Source organism: Mobula hypostoma, chromosome 13, assembly GCF_963921235.1.
Source record: "Mobula hypostoma chromosome 13, sMobHyp1.1, whole genome shotgun sequence".
Classification (NCBI taxonomy): Eukaryota; Metazoa; Chordata; class Chondrichthyes; order Myliobatiformes; family Myliobatidae; genus Mobula; species Mobula hypostoma.
Genome location: NC_086109.1, coordinates 44,867,195 through 44,886,260, shown reverse-complemented (window position 1 = coordinate 44,886,260; position 19,066 = coordinate 44,867,195). Strand labels below are relative to the sequence as shown.

General features: G+C 40.0%; 2 protein-coding genes across 4 annotated transcripts in view; both read right to left on the bottom strand.

Annotated features, from left to right (window-relative positions):
- fance (FA complementation group E) overlaps window positions 1-9,830 on the bottom strand; it is a 37,189-nt gene extending 27,359 nt beyond the window's left edge. For 2 of the 3 annotated variants that reach the window (XM_063065598.1, XM_063065600.1), the window contains exons 1-2: window positions 9,743-9,830; window positions 2,120-2,328 (exon numbers count right to left, since the gene is read on the bottom strand). In XM_063065598.1, the coding sequence (XP_062921668.1) occupies window positions 2,120-2,325 (206 nt within the window). In that variant the 5' untranslated portion in view covers window positions 2,326-2,328; window positions 9,743-9,830. The remainder of the gene's footprint in view (window positions 1-2,119; window positions 2,329-9,742) is intronic. The other variant, XM_063065599.1, reaches the window with a different exon arrangement.
- A 3,477-nt stretch (window positions 9,831-13,307) lies between these two features.
- The window catches only part of LOC134355560 (NADH-cytochrome b5 reductase 1-like), a 42,961-nt gene continuing 37,202 nt past the window's right edge, over window positions 13,308-19,066 (bottom strand). The window contains exon 9 of the mRNA XM_063065597.1: window positions 13,308-14,678. Coding sequence (XP_062921667.1) covers window positions 14,506-14,678 — 173 coding nt within the window. The 3' untranslated portion in view covers window positions 13,308-14,505. The remainder of the gene's footprint in view (window positions 14,679-19,066) is intronic.

The following is a 19,066-nucleotide window of genomic DNA, read 5'->3' as shown; positions in this document are numbered from 1 at the left end:
TTTAATTAACTATCCAATGAACAGCTAATTCACCAAAATTAGGTAAGTAGAGATTGCAGGAAAAAAATCTTTCATTTCTGAAATTGCTATTCAAGTATAAGAATCCAACTTGAACAGGGATAATTTCAGTATGAACTGAATTGAGACCATCTAAATCTAGATCAAGTTTCAGCATAAAATGGAGACGCAAGTAGCTTTATTATGCTTTCACTGCACAGAAAGTGAAATTATGAGAATATCAAGCACTTGGATTAAAACGGTATTCACATGGTTGGACACTTCACTCGTTCTCTAAGTCCCAGGAGATGTTAAGACATATGAATCAAGAGTTCATTTCTGATCAGAGTCAAGTTTATAGAATCAGTGATTGAAGTATACAACAATTTCAGCATTTTCAGGGTAAGGCTTGGGACAAAGGAAGCTATCGTGCACTCATACCAACTCTATGCAGGGATGGGTTTAACCAGTAAGATACTGCCACTTACTGTCCAAACTCAACTATGAACAATTGGGAAAACACCAGAAATGAAGGTCTTATGCAGGCAATCTTTACAAGGGGAAAGAATTCATTTCCTTGTTTCTAATAGGCCAGAATTAACTAAAGAGGTTTTGCGTATCAGGACAGAGAAGTGCCTTAATATTCCTTGTTACACTGCCCTGAATGACAGGTTAATTGTTTGAATGATTCCCACATATGGCAATGTACATTCTAAACTGCTCCTCAGAAGTAATAAAAAAATATGATCATGGTCAGGATAAAAATTGGGATGGGTGAGGCCAAAAGTACAAAGACAAAAGTTCTGGGAAAACGTAGAAAGTAACAAAAAAAAAATCACTATCAGAAAGATTTATTGTGAAATTATCAAATTCAAGAGGAAAACATCACCAAGAAATTTAATATACCCCAATATTTTATCAACTGAAGATGCCCAAAATATGTTAACTTTTGCCCAAATATATGGCTTAGAGATTCACAAACCATTTTTCTGTGGCCACTTCTCACCACTTCAAACAGATGTATGCATTTTTTCCTCGATACCCACCCTGCTGTCACGTTCTCTACTATTCAATCATAGAAAAGTACAGTGCAGAAACAAGCCTTTCAGCCCATCTATTCTGTGTCAAGCTGCTTAAACTGCCTATTCCCATCAATGTGCACCAGGACCATAGCCCTCCGTACCCCTACCATCCATGTATCCATCCAAACTTCTCTTAAACATTGAAATTGAGCTTGCATGCACCACTTGTGTTGGCAGCTCAATCCACACACTCACGAACTTCTGAGTGAAGGAGTTTCCCTTAGTGTTCCCTTTAAACTTTTTACCTTGCACCCTTAACCTATGACCTCTTGTTGTAGTCCCAGCCAACGTCAGTGGAAAAAGCTTGCTTACATTTCCTCTATCCATATCCTTCATAATTTTGTATACCTCTATCAAATCTCCTCTCAATCTTCTACATTCCGAGGAATAAAGTCCTAAACTATTCAATCTTTCCTTATAACTCAGGATCTCCAGATCCAGCAACATCCTTGTAAAATTTCTCTATACTTTCAATCTTATTCACATTTTTCCCATAGGTACATGAGCGAACTGCACAGAATACTCCAAATTAAGCCTCACCAATGTCTTATAGAACTTCAACATAACATTCCAACTTTTGTACTTAATACTTAGATTTATGAAGGTCAATGTGCTAAAAGCTCTCTTTATGACCCTACCAATATGTATAATGTATTTTACTTTACATGCTTGCCTCCCAGTTTGAAAATATGACAAGTGATTAAGAGAGATACGCAGAAAATAATATGATACTTAAACCAAGATGTCAAAAAGGAACCTGCATTTATAGACCACCTATCCCAACTTGAGGACATCCAAAGCACTTTTGGTGAGCACTGTCATAATCTAGGCAAACAGGGAATCTATTTGCACACAGATGCTTTTTTTTGTGGCTTGAGCCTTCTCCGAATGAAGACACTTTTCCTTGTCTCAAAGCTAAAATCTTACCCAGATTCCTGTTCCAGACAAATGTCAGCCAGAGGGAAATATCATCCTTGGATTCAGCCTGTAGTACCATGTCAGAATTTTGTATGTAAATTAATAATCATAAAGGTTCTTACAGATTTAGCTTCTGCTCATTCCCTTCCAAAAATGGTTCAGGTCGGCACAGTGTCTCTGAGAAGGTTCTCCAATGAAGAGGCTGTTTTGACTGCATACGCTGCAGAATATGAAATGCCTTGGCAGCTCCCGACGTGCCCAGGGTTACTGCATGAAGCAAAATTTTAAACGGCTTTTGAAACTGTTCCATAAGCTCTTTGCAGTTCATACTCTTTGGAAGAAATGACAAAAAAAAATTCAGCATTAAGTACCTAAATTACAATATTTTACACATAACGTTTCACATACAAAGCAATAATTTTATGTACATCCTTTCTCAGATTATTGTCTCCTCAATTCTCTCTCTCTTGTTCCATATGCCTTTAATCTGTGCCTATTGCTTACTTGGAGTACTATGTACAGTTCTGATCACATTATAGGAAGGAAAGAGTGCAGAAGAGATTGACCAGGATGTTGACAGGATTGGTTTTAGTTATGGGGAGATTGGATAGACTGGGTTTGAATTCCTGAAGTGAAGGAATCTTAGATAGGGTAGATGGTCCAATTTTCCCTCCATTGCAGGCATCAAAAACACAAGGACATAGGTGAAGGAAAGGAGGAGTTTATTTATTTATTTATTTATTTATTATTTACAGAGATTGGTTGATACCCAGAATGCGCCACTCCAAGACAAAGTAGAATGAGATACAATCACTATGTTTAAAACATTCAGACAGGAACTTGAAGAGGCAAGGCATTGAAAGGTACATTCCTAATGCCAGTCAATGGGCTGGCATGGATGCTGTGGACTAAAGGGATCGTTCCTATGTTGTACAACCCCATCACTAGTTTTATCACTACCCAGTCTTCGGAAAAGGCAGGCATTCCTTAGTTCTGTCACTCATTCTTCTCCATTTGCCCTTCTTTATTATTCATTCTATTTATCCCACATTTTCTGATCTCTCTGTTTTGTATGTTATGGCTCTAACTCCAACTTTGCTAACTTGCATTTTCTTTCTCTATATCCAGTTGTCTTTGCATTCTGTGTTTTCTTTTGTGAATCTTCTTCAATTCCAACTCGTCTTCATTGAACACTTGCTTGCCCACCAAGCCAAGTATTTATTGACCACTATCAATTGTGATGGCAAACCCCAACCCTGAATTTCTGTAGAAACATTCCCCCCCTCCCCATCTCCTGTCCTCTCCATTTGAAAACCTGAATAGAATCTGCAGTATTCACCTGATGTTTTTGTCAGTAGATCGCAATCTCTGAGTGCTCTATGACTGGGTTAGTGGGTGCTAATGTGTGATTTCTAGGCTGATGGAGAAGAACTTATCATACAAGAGTAAGAGCATCTTACTTGGTTGCCATCATCACTCAAGATGTGCAGTACAACAGCACTGAACTCTCAGGCTTTGTTCTCACCAGCTTAAGGATATGTTGGATATAATGTGATATAGATTTCCTCCCGCATTCCAAAGAAGTTAAGTGTGTCCAGGACGGATCCCTGTCACAGTATGTTGACAGGCCAACTAGGGGGAATGCCATACCAGATCTAGTATTAGGTAACGAACTGGGTCGGGTCACAGATCTCTCAGTGGGTGAGCATCTGGGAGACAGTGACCACCACTCCCTGGCCTTCAGCATTATCATGGAAAAGGATAGAATCAGAGAGGACAGGAAAAATTTTAATTGGGGAAGGGCAAATTATGAGGCTATAAGGCTAGAACTTGTGGGTGTGAATGGGGATGATGTTTTTGCATGGAAATGTACTATGGACATGTGGTCGATGTTTAGAGATCTCTTGCAGGATGTTAGGGATAAATTTATCCCGGTGAGGAAGATAAAGAATAATAGGGTGAAGGAACCATGGGTGACAAGTGAGGTGGAAAATCTAGTCAGGTGGAAGAAGGCAGCATACCTGAGGTTTAGGAAGCAAGGATCAGATGGGTCTCTTAAGGAATATAGGGTAGCTAGAAAGGAGATTAAGAAGGGGCTGAGAAGAGCAAGAAGGGGCATGAGAAGGCCTTGGCAAGTAGGGTAAAGAACCCCAAGGTATTCTTCGATTATATGAAGAACAAAAGGATGACAGGAGTGAAGCGATTGAAGATAAAGGTGGGAAGATGTGCCTGGAGGCTGTGGAAGTGAGCGAGGTCCTCAATGAATACTTCTCTTCAGTATTCACCAATCAGAGGGAACTTGATGATGGTGAGGACAATATGAGTGAGGTTGATGTTCTGGAGCATGTTGATATTAAGGGAGAGGAGGTGTTGGAGTTGTTAAAATACATTAGGACAGATAAGTCCCCGGGGCCTGACGGAATATTCCCCAGGCTGCTCCGCAAGGTGAGGGAAGAGATTGCTGAGCCTCTGGCTAGGATCTTTATGTCCTCGTTGTCTACGGGAATGGTACCGGAGGATTGGAGGGAGGCGAATGTTGTCCCCTTGTTCAAAAAAGGTAGTAGGGATAGTCTGGGTAATTATAGACTAGTGAGCCTTACGTCTGTGGTGGGAAAGCTGTTGGAAAAGATTCTTAGAGATAGGATCTATGGGCATTTAGAGAATCATGGTCTGATCAGGGACAGTCAGCATGGCTTTGGGAAGGGCAGATCGTGTCTAGCAAGCCTGATAGAGTTCTTTGAGGAGGTGACCAGGCAATTGGCTTGCCTGCAGAAGGCACAGGGTCATGGTGGAGGGAGTACATTCAGATTGGAGGATTGTGACTAGTGGTGTCCCACAAGGATCGGTTCTGGGACCTCTACTTTTCGTGATTTTTATTAACGACCTGGATGTGGGGGTAGAAGGGTGGGTCAGCAAGTTTGCAGACGACACAAAGGTTGGTGGTGTTGTAGATAGTGTAGAGGATTGTCGAAGATTGCAGAGGGACATTGATGGGTTGCAGAAGTGGGCTGAGAAGTGGTAGATGGAGTTCAACCCAGAGAAGTGTGAGGTAGTACACTTTGGAAGGACAAACTCCAAGGCAGAGTACAAAGTAAATGGCAGGAAACTTGGCAGTGTGGAGGAGCAGAGGGATCTGGGGGTACATGTCCACAGATCTCTGAAAGTTGCCTCACAGGTAGATAGGGTAGTTAAGAAAGCTTATGGGGTGTTAGCTTTCATAAGTTGAGGGATAGAGTTTAAGAGTCGTGAGGTAATGATGCAGCTCTATAAAACTCTGGTTAGGCTACATTTGGAGTACTGTGTCCATTTCTGGTCGCCTCACTATAGGAAGGATGTGGAAGCATTGGACAGGGTACAGAGGAGATTTACCAGGATGCTGCGTGGTTTAGAGTATGGATTATGATCAGAGATTAAGGGAGCTAGGGCTTTACTCTTTGGAGAGAAGGAGGGTGGGAGGAAACATGATAGAGGTATACAAGACATTAAGAGGAATAAATAGAGTGGATAGCCAGCGCCTCTTCCCCAGGGTACCACTGCTCAATACAAGGGGACATGGCTTTAAGGTAAGGGGTGGGAAGTTCAGGGGGGCTATTAGGGGAAGGTTTTTTACTCAGAGAGTGGTTGGTGCATGGAATACACTGCCTGAGTCAGTGGTGGAGGCAGATACACTAGTGAAATTTAAGAGACTACTAGACAGGTATATGAACTTTAAGGATTCTGCATGGATTGGATTGATGATATACAGAGTGGCCACTTTATTAGGTACAACTGTATACCTGCTTGTTAATGCAAATATCTAATTAGCCAATCATGTGGCAGCAACTCAATGCCTAAAAGCATGCAGACATGGTCAAAAAGTTCAGTTGCTATTCAGACTAAACATCAGAAAGAGGAAGAAATGTGATCTAAGTGACTTTAACTATGGAGTAATTGTTGGTGCCAATCGGGTGGTTTGAGCAAGAAACTGCTGATCTCCTGAGATTTTCATGCACAACAGTCTCTAGAATTTACAGAGAATGGTGTGAGAAACTAAACAACATCCAATGAGTGGCAGTTCTGTTTGTGAAAATGCCTTGTTCTAGTTAATGAGAGAGGTCAGTGGAGAATGAGTAGGTGGTTCAAGATGACAGGAAGGTGACAGTACTTCAAATAGCCACGAATAACAACAGTGATGTGCAGAAGAGTATCTCTGAATACACATTAAACGTGAAGTGGATGAGCTACAGCAGCAGAAGACCACGATGAATACTATGAAGTATGATTTACAATGCGCAATGAAAGAAGACAGGAACTGCAAATTCAAAGCAATGACAAATAATTGCAAAAGTTATTCAAATATATTTAAAGCTACAAATAAAATTTCTTTTTTATTACAGTAATAACAATTTTCATCAATAATTTTAGTGTGTACATTAGTAGTCCAACATTGCTTTTACACCTGTCAATGAGATGAATGGGCTTGGAACAGTGATATCAGCTTCTACACATCAACCTCACTCAGGAGTCTCAGATCCCCATGGGCAGTAATTTACAGTCTCTTTTGTTGCTTTGAAAGAAGTTGGGCGACTGCATGAAACCACACTCCACTAAATGATGGAAAGGTATTAAAGAGCATCTTGGCCTTTTTCCACAGTGCACAATGGTGTTCTGAGATTTCTTTCTGCAAACAGAAGTCTTGATGTGATTTTTTTTTGAACCTCAGCTTCAGCTCAGAGTCATTATGTAGTGAGATCAGCTCTTCCTCCACCCTTCCCGTTAATTCCTCATTACCAGCATTCAGGAATGGATTTATTACCTAATCTGGAATTTGAATCAAGAGAAGATCCTGAAATCCCTCTGACATGTCTTTATGCAGGTGAGCACAGTTTACTTGGAAGATCTTGGAAGACCTGGTACTCTTTCTTTCTCTTTCAACTCAAAGAGGCTCAGGAATTGGAAAAGGTCACCATTGTTGTACATACATAGGGTTAACTTAGACAGAAATATGGAGACAACTGATGTAAGATTCACATTATTTCCTTGCAATTGAAGACTAATTTCATAAAATCTTTGCAAATAACTCTGACAAATAAGCAATGTCATGCCTAACGTTCTTGAGCTGATGAACTGAATGAAACATTCGAGTCTTCAAAGAATTTTATGATAGTTTCAAAAAGCGTAGAAAAGCATCTCAGGCAGTTTCCTCTTGAGAGGCATCTGACTTCTGAGCGCAACAACAGTTTGAATGCTTTCAAGCTGTTCATCATTCTCAATACAAAACTGTGAAATAGTTGAGAATTGAGAACATGGAACTCTTATTTTATTTATTTAAAGCTGTGATACAGTATTTAATGATTTGTACAGCAGATGACTTGGATTTTTGGTGACAAGTTATTGTCTGTGAATTAGACAATGAATGGTAAATATGTTAGGTACAGCTTCTATCAAGTAATAAACCCCATGGTGGCATCCTGTCATTGATGATGCCCCATAGGTTGGTGAGTGGAATGTCCTTCTCTTTGAAAAATTGGTCAACAACCTGAATATTGAGCCCCCTTGCAAATTATAAATCTTCCACATTCTCAGACATTTCATCTATTTGTCTTTGAACAGAGTTGCCACCAAGCGGAATTGCTTTAATTATTTTGGCTGGTGACTTATGCAAAACTGTATTCAGAACCTCCTTTACTGCTGAAAGAATCAGTTCTTCTCTAATTGTAGGGGACTTAGCAATGAAATGTTGTATGAAGCACACAGACCATTACTGTTTTGTTATGAAGTGCTGGCAAACATGCTTTGAAGTGTTTTTCCATTCCCCTTAAGTTGTCACACAGTGACTAAAAATAAGCCAAATTCTTGTTTTCTTTATCAGAGTGTAATCTCTTTAAATGTTCAAGGAATGTGGACGGTTTCATTGCCTCATTTGAAAAAATACTTTTTGACACACAGACATATTGGTTGTTGTTGATAGTTTGGTGCTGGTATAAATCCACATTTCAGATACTCCACGCTATACTCTTAACACTTATTTTTCATTTAGTCTGCTTCTGCCATTTTTGTTATGGTTAAGTCCAACCTCAAGTGCTGCGATCAATAAAGGGAAAACCCGATTCTCTACCTGAAGGTACACAAAGTGGGGCAGCAATATCTCAGTTTAGCCATGAGCTAGAGAAGTATGGCCAAGACCATTCAAAAGGGCAGATTCTGAACATTACCCGATTGAATTCCATATCCTAATTCCAGGAATTGCATCATTGCGTGATTAAAGTATGGGTATCGTACGAGCTAACACTGTACTACAGTAGTGAACAGCAATAATGCATGGTCCAGACCTGTAAATAATTCAATTTCTTCAGTCCAGATTTCTCATGATATGCCAGATGCAGGGTGTCACTTGAAACTTTTCAAAAACTCTAACACGCTTCGAGCAAAGTCTAAGAGACCGGTGGGTTAGCAAGAGATGAAATGATTATGTAATCACTGTAATCAATTATGAGGCACCAAAGATCAAATGCTTATAATAAGCAATTTAGTTCTTAAATTAAGCCTGTGATACCTCGGCTGCCTCCCTCTTGCTAATGAGCACTGCTCCCTCAGAAACTCCCACTGTCCCTGGGGTGGGGGGAGGGCACAATATTGCCCACTTTGGGAACCACTAGAATAGAGGCAATTAAGAGGATCATCCCTTATATGAATGTGCAGGATTGTGTAAACTGAAAGGATTAGTTTAGCTGAGCATTTGATTACAAATTGAATTAGTCCAGTACAACATTGTGGGCCAAAGGGCCGAATCTTATCCTAACATGTTCTATATTCTAAAAAAAGCCATGTAGGCTCCAGAAGAGCAGACTTCACAGGATGTAAGAATGCCAAGTGTCTGTATTGATTCAGACATAGAATTTTCGCTGGATTGATGTCAACATTTGGCGGGTCTAGTGTGGACCAATGTTGCCCCTTAGACCCGTCGACATTTCCATCTCTGTCACAACACACACAAAATACTGGAAGAACACAGAAGGCCAGGCAGCATCTAAGAAAAAGAGTACAGTCAACGCTTCGGGCGGGAACTTCGGCTGTTTATTCTTTTCCTAGATGCTGCCTGGCCTGCTGAGTTCCTCCGGCGTTTTGTGTGTGTTGCTTGGATTTCCAACCTCTGCAGATTTTCTCTTGTTTCTGTCACCACAATACCTACTTGCTCAACAGGCCTGGGGTTCTCTGTCTGGTTTTGATCCTGCCAGATAGATCACAGTTGCCACCCCACGTAAATACACAGTTTTACTGCGCTTTCTCGCCTCACACCGGGGTAAATATCTGGCCCTCTCATCCATAGCTGAGGTAAATATTTGGTTTTCTCAGAGCTACGGCTGAACACTCTCAACCTCTGCTCCACCCCGTCTCTCTCACTGCTATCCAAGTAAGTAACAGCCTCTCACCCGCACCCGGGTAACTAGCCGGCTCTCTCACCCTCGCCTGAGGTAAATATCTACTCCACGTAACGGCCCTTCTCACTCCCACTCCGGGTAAATAACATGCCCTCTTACATCCACCCCGGGTTGGTATTTGCCCGGTAACTAACCGACCACCCAGCCCCTCTACGGGTAAATGTCCGCCCCTCACCCACATCCCGCGTACGCACAGTCTACCCAAGGTTCGGGTTAACTCCGTCGCCATTTCTTTATCAGAGGAATACCCCGGCCGGAGCCACTGCCCTTTCCCCGCAAACCCCGGCCCAGCCACCCCCAACCCCACCAGTTTGCAGCACCAACCTCACTTGTGCTTATTCGCCGCCACTCAGTTCAAACACTGCCGCTCACTTCCGGAGCGTCAGGCGGGAGACGGAAAGCGCTGCCGTTTGCAGAAAGTTCCTCCAGGCGCTATCATCACCGCAGTATCTTGTTGCGAAAACCTCAGTTCCTCAGCGCTACGCTTTCATTTGAGCCCCCCCGTCCTTTGTGTGATAGGCAGCGCCCCATGTAGATGGACGATTATGTAATTTTCCTGCAATATTTATTGAAATGCCGGACTTTCCCATGGAACAAATATGTTTCATATATTTGAGGGAAATTATCACTGCAGCCAAGACCAGTGTTTATTATTATTTCGAATTCAAAGTCGTTTATTGTCGCATGGGCAAGTGCTATGAAAAACTGGAGCGGGAAACAGGCACGTTATGCCGTGTAAACAACATTGATTGCCCTTAACTTGATGATACTATAATGAGATAGCTTATTCAAATCGTCCCTATAATGGGAATTATAGGATGGGGCCTTACTGAGGGCCTCCGTCGGCCAGAGCTGACCACGTCCTAGCTGTCTAGATACGCGAGCCTGGGTAGTGCGATATGGGGAGCAAGCTGTTGCCCATGTAGCAAGCTCCCCCTCTCCACGCATCTGATGAACCCAAAGGAATGTCAGAGGCCGATGTGGTTTGGTACCAGCAGCGTCGCAGGAGTTGCCAGTCCACATTGAACTCAATGTAGCACTCCCTTAGAGACTCCAGCTGTGGATTTTTTTCTTGGGGCTTATTCCCGAAAGTGGGTATAGCGGCAAGCCAGCGGAGTTTGAGATGGGACCTTAGTAATTTACATAAAATGGCTAATAGATAACGAAAGGGAACCTGCAGGCACTTAAGAATATTTGCAATATACAAAACATTTGTTTCAGTTGCACCTGTTGACCTTATTGTAGAACTTGTTTTGTGAAATTGCTTTGTTAAATGGTCACAAAATATTGGAGGTGGTACATGTCATAGCTATGTGATTGATGGAGATGATGCAAATGAGATAGGCTGTTTTGGCCCAGAAGGCATTTAAGCTCATGTTGGAAATGCACTCAACCACCATTAAGATGACATGCCCCAGAGAAGATGGAAGTGATTTCCTTTCAATATGATTTGTAGGTTATGGAACTTGACAGGATAAATTTATTCAATCCAAAAAATTTACAAAATTGAAACCATATTCATATTGTATTTTTAATTAATGGATTTATCATTTGTTTATTCAATTTAGTAAGTGCAAAGGGAAGCACAGCCCATAAAATAGAAGCCAATGAAAACCCCTGTACAGACTCACGCTCAAGGTTCATCCATCATGGACATTGAGTTACATCCAACTCGTCCAAAACGTTAAATGTCGAATATTAATTGCCCAATAATAAAATCTAAGATTCGGCAAGGCCAAACCACCTTCCTTTTTTGATTTATGTGAATATTTCTTAATTAACCTAAGATTTCTATTCTGCCATATATATGAAGAAATTTTAGAATCAATAATATCAAAAAAAGATTTTGGGATAAAAATTGATACCGCCTGAAATAGATACAGAAATTTAGGTAAAATAATCATCTTAATAGCATTAATTTGACCAATCAAGGATAAGGACAATGAGGACAATTTAGTAAGCAGTTGTTTAACATGATCAATTAAAGGTAAAAAAAATTAACTTGAAATAAATCCTTATGCTTCAGTAATTTTAACACCCAAATAAATAAAATAATTAGTAACCAATCTGGAGGATTGCATCACTAAATGACAATAAATGAGGACTGAGTGTCCTCATAATCTAATCTAAATAGTGATTGTCTATAAATTGAGCCTTGCATGTTTAATGGGAAAAACACACTCTTATTAAGATTCAATTTATAACCAGAAAAACTACTAAACTGTAGTGGTATTACTGCAGGAATGGATTTCTCTGGGTTAGAGATATATAGCAACAGGTCATCTGCGTATAATGATACTTTGTGTCCCATTCCCACAAATAATGCTATATATATTGGGTGAATCACGAATAGCGATTGCCAAGGGCCCCAAGGCAATATCAAATAGTAAAGGGCTCAAAGAACAGCCCTATCTAGTACCTCGGAAAAGCCTAAAAAAGGGGGATCTCTGATTATTGGTGAATACAGAAGCTAAAGGTGTATATCAATTGGATCCAAGATATAAATTTTGGGCTAAAATTAAATTTCTCAAGTATATTAAATAAATATTCCCATTTAAGTCTATCAAACGCCTTCTCGGCGTCAAGCGAAATAACAAATTCTGGAGTCTAAGATGAAGTAGTGTATACAATGTTCATTAATCTCCTAACATTAAAATGTGAATAACGATTTTTAATAAATCCTGTCTGATCCTCGGAGACGATTTGTAGCAATACCTTCTCCAATCTAATTGAAAATATTTTGGAAAGGATTTTAGAATCCACATTCAAGAAAGATATAGGTCTGTATGATGCACATTCAGTGGGTCATCGTCTAGTTGGCATGTAGCAAACAATATCAATATCTTACTGCATGCAGCAATAGATTGCTTCATCATGCAATGATCAGTTCTTTTTCTCATAGCAATCATCTGCAACCATCCTTATGATAAAAGCAATGTAATTGATGAAGCAGGTGAAGATGAGGTCATTCCACAACCATGAACTACAGTACTTAAATGAATTTCCAACCATAATCATCTTTCCTGAAGATGGAGGATTAGTGAGGAGTTCCTCTTTCCTGCACTGGATTATTGGGGTATGTTGCTTTAATAAAGGTTTTGGTGAAGCAGGAAACTTGACCTTTCCCTTCAATTGTGCATTTACTTTCTTGCAACTTTAGAACAGAAAATAACCGAAGTTCATTCAGCTTGAGTGGCAGACCTTCTATCTCATTTTATAACTCCATTCTCTTTCGGGGTCCTGCATTTATAAATCTGCCTCATTCTTAAACTTCTTAATTAAGTTATCATTCACAGTTTTCTGTAATCAAAAATTCTATCAGTTCAGCACTCCTTGAAGAGATCCTAAATATCAGTCCTAAATAAACCTAAATATCCTGAGCACATATTGGGTTCCTTGTTTTAGGAACCCAACGCTCAACAACCTTAATCACAGGAGAAATTTCTTTCCATCTCTAATAGTCAGAATTCTGTACATTTCAAAGTTTTTACATTATTCTGAGCACTGTTTAGGCCTAGTCAACCCTGTCTCTTAATACAAAAATTGTATTGAGGAAAATCTTTGATACACTCGAAAAACAGAGGTCATTTTCATGCATAAAGGATAGCAAAATTGAACATGGCACTCCAGATGTGGTTTCAAGATCCTGTAAGTTGCAGCAAGATATTCTTGCTCTTGTGCTCAAATCTTCTGCAATAAAGGCAAACATACCATTTGACTTCGTAACAGCTTGCTCTACTTTTAAGTTTGCTTTCAGTGATTCAGGTATTCAAGGATTCAGGTCTCTTTGTACACCCTCCATTGAAAAACTGCTTAAACATTAGTGTTTGTGTTAAAAACATTGTTCATGTAAAATTAAAGATTCAAGACATTAAAATGCATATATTTCAATGAAAGAATTTTATTTAATATCACACATTTCAAAATCAAAATCAGTGATCAGCACAATTTACTGCAAGAATCTTTAGAACAAATTTTATTATTCATAGACCTCAATAATGACTGATGTATAGCTTGTCTTGCTAATACAGTTTAAAATACAATTCGTAAGCAAATTTCATTTTAAACAGACTCTGCTGCTGTCAGTTAGAACAGACAACCAAGTTTATAGTTACACATTTAAAAACTGAACCTTACAACGGGTGTAAACTAGATCAGATCAAAACTGTGGACTTTCAAGTAATAGACCAAAATTTAAGTAAATAACAAGACAGTCACTTAAGGCACATGTATTCTAAATGGAGTACTATGCGGTCACTGAAAGTACTGGTTAAACAGACATTAGGCAGCAAAACCATGAAATATTAAAGACCTAATGCCAAGCCTGCTAAACGCAAAGATTAAAGATGAAACCATTTGCCACTATTGTACCACAGCCATTCAGCATTGCCAACAATATTCTGTTTAGTACTTACATTATAATCCCTGCTAAATTTCCATATTAAACATAAACAGTATCCCCTTAATTCACCCAGAAATCTTTGGTTTTCCAAGATTATTTTTGAGCAAACTGGTTGTGCTCAATGTTAGAGGCCAGAGCCCTTTTGCTCAATCTTAAACCAGGAGGCATTCATTCTCTTGAACTATCGGACCCAAAAAACTTGCATGAGCAGAAAAATAAAAGGATTAAAGTTTCATTGCATACCTTAAATAGGTCATAACATTGGGTGGTGAAGCTCATACATTCTTTGGCGTTAACAGTAATGGTAGACACCAATAAGTACAAATTTAAAAAAAAACAATTTCAAGAAAGTAATGCATCTACCCACATGCCACTGTCCTGATATTTCTTTTTAAAGACTGGGACAGATTTTTACTGAGTGTTATACATTCAAAATTTTTTTAGTACAATGAGAACAAGTTCGAACACTGACTTGCATATTAAACAGATTTCAAACAGATTAACAAATCACACCATATTTTGTAGCTGAATATGTAGAAATACATTGCCATGAATATTAGCATTTCATGTAACCTGCATTAAAAAAAGCTCATGTTTAATTGCTATTTGACAAATGCCACACAGGCTGAAGTGCAATTTCTATTTTTACTTTCCCCTTTACCAAACAAAATGCGAATGTTGGCACTTAGTATGTAAAACGCATTCCTTGTGAATATCCAAGTTTGTCTAAGTTGGGGTTGCATGCAAATTGAATCATGGGAGGTGGGCCACACATGAGAATCAATACGTCATCAGCAGGTGCTGGAAGGTGTTCTTTAATCATATCAGAATTCACAAAACCTTCACTATAATCCCAGCCTAAAATAAAAACAAACATGAAACAAACCCATGAGTGATTTCATAAAACTTGCATCACAACATTCGGTGTGAAATGTTTGAACCATTATGTAGAAATGCATTTGTCAGGATGCTGCTTAACATTGAAACAAGGTCAACTGGACTCGGTATTAAGCTTCTGGATATCAGAGAAATTAGAAACAAGAGAAAATCTGCAGGTGCTGGAAATCCAAGCAACACACACACATACATAATGCTGGAGGAACTCAGCAGGCCAGACAGCATCTACGGAAGAGTACAGTCAATGTTTTGGGCTGAAACCCTTCAGCACCTACAGAAGGTCAGCTTAAGGGTCTCGGTCTAAAATGCCAATGGTACTCCTTGAGATTCATGAAACTGAACTCATCTAAATTCCTTAGTTGTAGCAGTTATAATTCGCTGTGTATAGCAACTTCAAGCTTAGTTGTTTTAAGTACAATATTTTTGTTAATCTTAATTTAACACCATTTCAAAATAAAAGTAATTATTTTCATGTATTCACATTGCCCAATGCAAAACATTCTATGGAAAGTTTGGAGACGAGATTCTACAAATGCTGGAATTTCAGAGTAACAAAAAATGCTGGAGGAACTCAGCAGGTCAGGCAGTATTATGAAAAGGAAACAGTCAAAGTTTTGTGTCGAGATCCTTGGTCCTGATGAAGGGCCTTGGCTCAAAATGTTGACTATTTACTCTTTTCCATAGATACTGCCTGACCTGCTGAGTTCCTCCAGCATTTGTTTGTGTTACTATGGAAGTTTGGATTCTACACAAATTTCAACATAGAAGACAACTTTCAATTTCTTTGAAAACTATTTATTCAAATTTCTCACTTTTCAACTGTTCATCCAGTGATTAAAGCTTTATAGCTTAAATTTACGTTAACTTGAAAATTCAAAGTTCAAAATCAATTATCAATGTATGTTACCATATACAGGTCGAGTACACCTTAACCATAATGCTTGGGGCTAGTAGTGTTTCAGATTTTGGAATACATGTTGTGATTGCCATCATTTCAGGCTCTGAATTTGTATGCTGTAAGAAGTCTTAAACTTGTTCATCACACATGTACTTAATAGCAAAAATTACGTACCATTAATATAATGATATATGTGTGCAGGGTAACAAAAGCAGCATCGGGAGAATACCTCCACTTTTTCAGTCTCCACTTACTATGCCATGTTTTGATTCAAACATTACAGTACACTATTTGTATTTTACTTTTCCTAGGCTTTATGTAAGGTATAACAAAAGATTGAATTTAATTACAGGTCAGTGTATAGGTAAACTGAAATAAAATCATTCTATTTTTAACAAAAATGACACTGGTCATGTTATACAAACATGGGAATTTTAGGTGGAGATGAAATGTGTTTTGTATTTAACAAAAAAGTGATCTTCACTTCTAAAAGGTAAAAACAGCACCACACAACAACAATTACATCAGGTCTGAGAGGGTACATCATTGCGGTTGAAGGACCTGGAAGCCAATGCTCTTGGGATGAGGAGGCATTATGCTGGATGACTTTTTTAAAAATATGTTTCTTCCAGTGTTGTCTGCCTCATTAACATGGGTTTTTGTTGTAGGATTTTTTCTTTTTTCTCTATAAACCAACATGATTTCTTGTTCTGTTATGAATGCACACTGCCCTAGCCCTTTAATAAGCCCATCACATATTTTCACCATGTCATCTGTGAGCACCTTTTCTACTGTGTTAGTAATATCTTCATCTGCACTATTACCATCATGATCATCTTGATTCAGAACCATTTCACCATTGGCTACTGAATGAACAACTGGCCTAGCTTTTGCCTCCGCCCTTCTTAAAGAGGAGAGTGACAGTTGCAATTTTCCCTCTTAGCCCCATTCTCCTGCCTCAACTCCATAACCTTTGATGCACTAATTAATCAAGAACCTATCAACCTTTGGCTTAAATATACCCAATGACTAAATTAAATAGCCCTAGCTAAATAAATTTTCCCTCATGTTCTAAACGCATCTACCTCAATTCTGAGGCTGTACTGCCGGACCTAGACTTCTCCAGTATAGGAGACATCCTCTCCACATCCACCTCATCCAGACCTTTCAATATTTGATAGATTGCAATGAGATCCCCCCCCCCCATTCTTCTAAACTCCCGTGACTATAGGCTTAGAGACGTCAAACAGTCGTTGTATGTGTTAATCCTTTCGTTCCTGGAATCATTCTCATGAACCTCTATGCTATGACTACTGATGATGCATGAAGTCCCCATCACTCATTTTGAAAAGCTGGACAGGACAGTTAGCTCCTTCATTAAGAAGTGGATGGGCCCACCAAGATTGCCAAATATCATCTACCTGTATGGCAAAGGAGCTCTGGAATTGCCTGTCACGGGGCTGACTGAAGAGTTCAAGTGTGCCAAGGTGAGGCTCACCTCATCTTGGAATCTCGTGACAGTGTTGTCCAGCAGAGCCAGTAAAACAGGCAAAAGCAGCACTCAGGTTTGTAAACATGTTGGGTCAGGTGCAATCTGGAAGAGAGGGCCTTGGCACAGGCTCAAATTAGGCCTACTCGGCAAAAGGTGACAACACAAAAGCAAAAGGTGAACTATGGTGGTGGAAGTAGTACAGCAACAGGAGAAGCAGATGAAGTATGCAAGAGCAGTGTCTCAGGCAAAACAGGGACAGTGGACGAGGTGGGAAAACATTGAGAAAGGAAAATTCGGCTGTAAAGACTTGTGGGAAAAGGAAGGAAGAAAGATTAGCCGTTTATAATGTTCTCCCAACTTCCAAAAATCTGAACCAGTGACTTGGTAAACAACCAGCTTGTCCATTCTGGAAGTACAGCAAATCTCAAGCACATCCTCAAATATTACACCTTCAGTTCCTGCATTCATCACCTATTTTGATTCTGGCCCCGTTACATTTTAACTCATCCTACTAACTACAATTCGGCCCTATCATCTACTTGTCCTATCTCACAGCCCTCATTACACACTGCATCGTCATGCACCAACTGCCCCACCCTCAGCCCTATCACTCTAGTTCCTACCCCCTGCCAAGTTATCTTAAACCCTCCCCCACAGCTCTAGCAAACCTGCTGATAAGTATATTGGTCCCATTCCCTTGGGTTCAGGTGTAACCCATCCTTTTTGGACAGGTCATACCTTTCCCAGAAATAATCCACAAATCAGAAACCCTGCCCTGGCACTAATTCCTCAGCCACGTATTCATTTGACAAATTATCATATTGTTACTCTCACTGGCACATGGCAAAGGCAGCAATCCAGCGATTACTACCATGGAAGTCCTGCTTTTCAGCTTGTTGCCTAACACCTCACATTTTTTCTTCAGGACCCTCTCTTTTTCCTACCCATGTCATTGGTGCCAACACGTACCATGACTTCTGGCTTTTCACCCTCCCCCTTTAGAATGCCATTGAGCCGATCCAAGACATCCCCCGATCCTGGCACCTAAGAGGCAACATGCATCTGGGTGTCTCTTTCACATCCACAAAATCTGCTTTCTGCTCCTCTAATCATGGAATCCCTCATCACTGCTGCACTCCACTCTCCCCCTTCCCTCTGAGCCACAGAGGGAGAGACCTGGGCACTGCGACTTCCCCCGAAGGGGCACTCCTCCAACAGTATTCAAAGTGGTATACTTATTATCAAGAGAAACAGCCATAGGAGTACTCTATATTGGCTGCCTATCCCCTTTCCCGCTTCTAACAATCACACAGGTCCTGCTTCCTGCAAGTTAGGGGTGACTACTTCCCTGTAGCTCCTATCACTTCCTCATTCTCCCGTATGAGCCAAAGATCATCGAGCTGCAGCTCTAGTTCCTTTAACACCGTCTCCAAGGAGCTGCAGCTCAGTGCAGCTTGTGGAGAAGTAGTTATCAGGGAGACTGGAGGTCTCCAAGTTCCCACATCTCACACAAGGAACAACTACTACCTCCAGATCCATTCTCAGCACACTAGCTACATACCAACAGAAAAAGCTTATTCAAAACTTACTTAGTACCTCCACCTTTGCTTGCTCAAGCCTCTTCAGCTAAAGCTGGAACCGTTATGATAGATCTTTCTTTGTTAGTTTTGAGTAGCACATTCACGCCAATGTCGACGAATCACTATTGAGATCTTCGTTTTTCACTCTGGGCAGTGTTTTGCTACTTTTCATTAACTTTTGTTCATTACTTTCACCATTGAACTTTAACAGTTTGCCCTTCTGTTTTTTCAAGTCATTCATGGTGGTCGTCCCAACACCAAACTACTGTCAAATGCTTCAAACTTTGACCGCTGTCAAGTTTGTCTAACAACTTGACTTTGTTTTATGGATAAACATACACCACTCTGCAAAACTCTTAGGCACATGTATCGCTATGGT